We start from the raw sequence: 1,336 nt of genomic DNA on the forward strand, positions 1-1,336 counted from the left end.
GCAGCGGAAAGGCCTGATGAGACGGATGACCTCCCTGTCCATGTTGTCCTTTATTTTCATGTCGAAGCTGCGCAGAGAGCCGCAACAGTTCCTTTCGCAACAGTCACTCTTCTCTTTGGCCTCGTAGATCTTTTGACCCAGACTGTTTTTGATTTCATACTGTCGGTTTTTCTCAAAACCAACGAATGCTTGGCGTGGTTGGGAAAAGAGAAGGGAAAACGGTGAGCAATGAAGTAACAATAAGTAAGGAATTTCAAGGGCAGATATAATTTTTCTTCCATTCGTTTTCATCTTGAAAGGCTTTAAGCCTCACACACTGCTGCTTATGAGCTGCTGAAGGATTAAATATTCTGTGTTGTACAAGATGCGCGCCTCACCTTCGACTTTCTGATGGATCAGGATCTGGTCAATCTAAAACCGAAGGAGAGAAAGCAAACTGAAAAAAGGCAACTCTGTGGCACATCCTGCAATCTGAAAGTCTCTTACTTCTAAAAACAATTAAAAGCACGTATCAGGCATTTTCAATGCAAATGACCTTCCCATATAAAAATTCATTCTTTAAGCCATAGAGTATTTCAGCTCCATCAGACTCTGCTGGTTAAACAAACATACCTTCTTTCTCTTTGTCTGCAAAGCTAATCAAGCACTAATGTGTATATAATGCAAGCTTGGGAGGTGTTTCCTTTAATATTTGCACAAATAAATCCTATAGAGGGATTTTTAAAAGAAAATTTTTTGAATGTGATCTTTAACTGGGTTCAAATGGCCAACGGGACTGACCTCGCGTATTATTTTAAAAAGGAAACTGACTTTGGTGTCACACATTTCCAAATCCGAGATGAGATTAATGATCACCAAATAGTGCAGCAAACTACTGTACAAGTATTTCAATGGTGAGCCAATAACAGAACTACAAAATGCTACTTTTACCCACAACAGTCTTAAACATGCGACCTTTTCTCTTACTAAGAGGTCTATGAGAGATCCAGGAACTGTATCTGTTCACCCCCATGGCCAGCAGCTTTTCAGGTTCATACCAAATCCAAATAAAATGGGAGGATTAAATGAGTCATCCGGCCCCCTTCCTTCCGGTTAGCGTATAGCCTCAGGGTGCTGGACGTGGGGTGAAACCCTCCATGCATGGTAAGGAGCTTTCTTGTCTTGATGTCAGTGGCTTCCCTCTCTTTGTTACCATCCGACTACACTTCTCCAGCGCGAACAACATTCCAATGTCATTGCTGCATATCCTGTTGGTGTGGATCAGTGAATCGATGTCTCGTTCACTCTTGGCATACAGCTTGATGTCATCCATGTACAGGAGGTGGCTGACAACTGC

General features: G+C 42.1%; 1 protein-coding gene across 1 annotated transcript in view; it reads right to left on the reverse strand.

The window, feature by feature from the left end:
* The window catches only part of LOC102292530 (phospholipid scramblase 2), a 15,451-nt gene that overhangs the window by 1,918 nt on the left and 12,197 nt on the right, over positions 1-1,336 (reverse strand). Inside the window, exons 4-5 of the mRNA XM_042227426.1 lie at positions 378-411; positions 1-188 (exon numbers count right to left, since the gene is read on the reverse strand). The exon at positions 1-188 is cut by the window's left edge and continues 16 nt beyond it. Coding sequence (XP_042083360.1) covers positions 1-188; positions 378-411 — 222 coding nt within the window. The remainder of the gene's footprint in view (positions 189-377; positions 412-1,336) is intronic.

Source organism: Haplochromis burtoni, unplaced genomic scaffold (genome assembly GCF_018398535.1).
Source record: "Haplochromis burtoni strain Fernald_Lab_line unplaced genomic scaffold, NCSU_Asbu1 Contig_260, whole genome shotgun sequence".
Classification (NCBI taxonomy): domain Eukaryota; kingdom Metazoa; phylum Chordata; class Actinopteri; order Cichliformes; family Cichlidae; genus Haplochromis; species Haplochromis burtoni.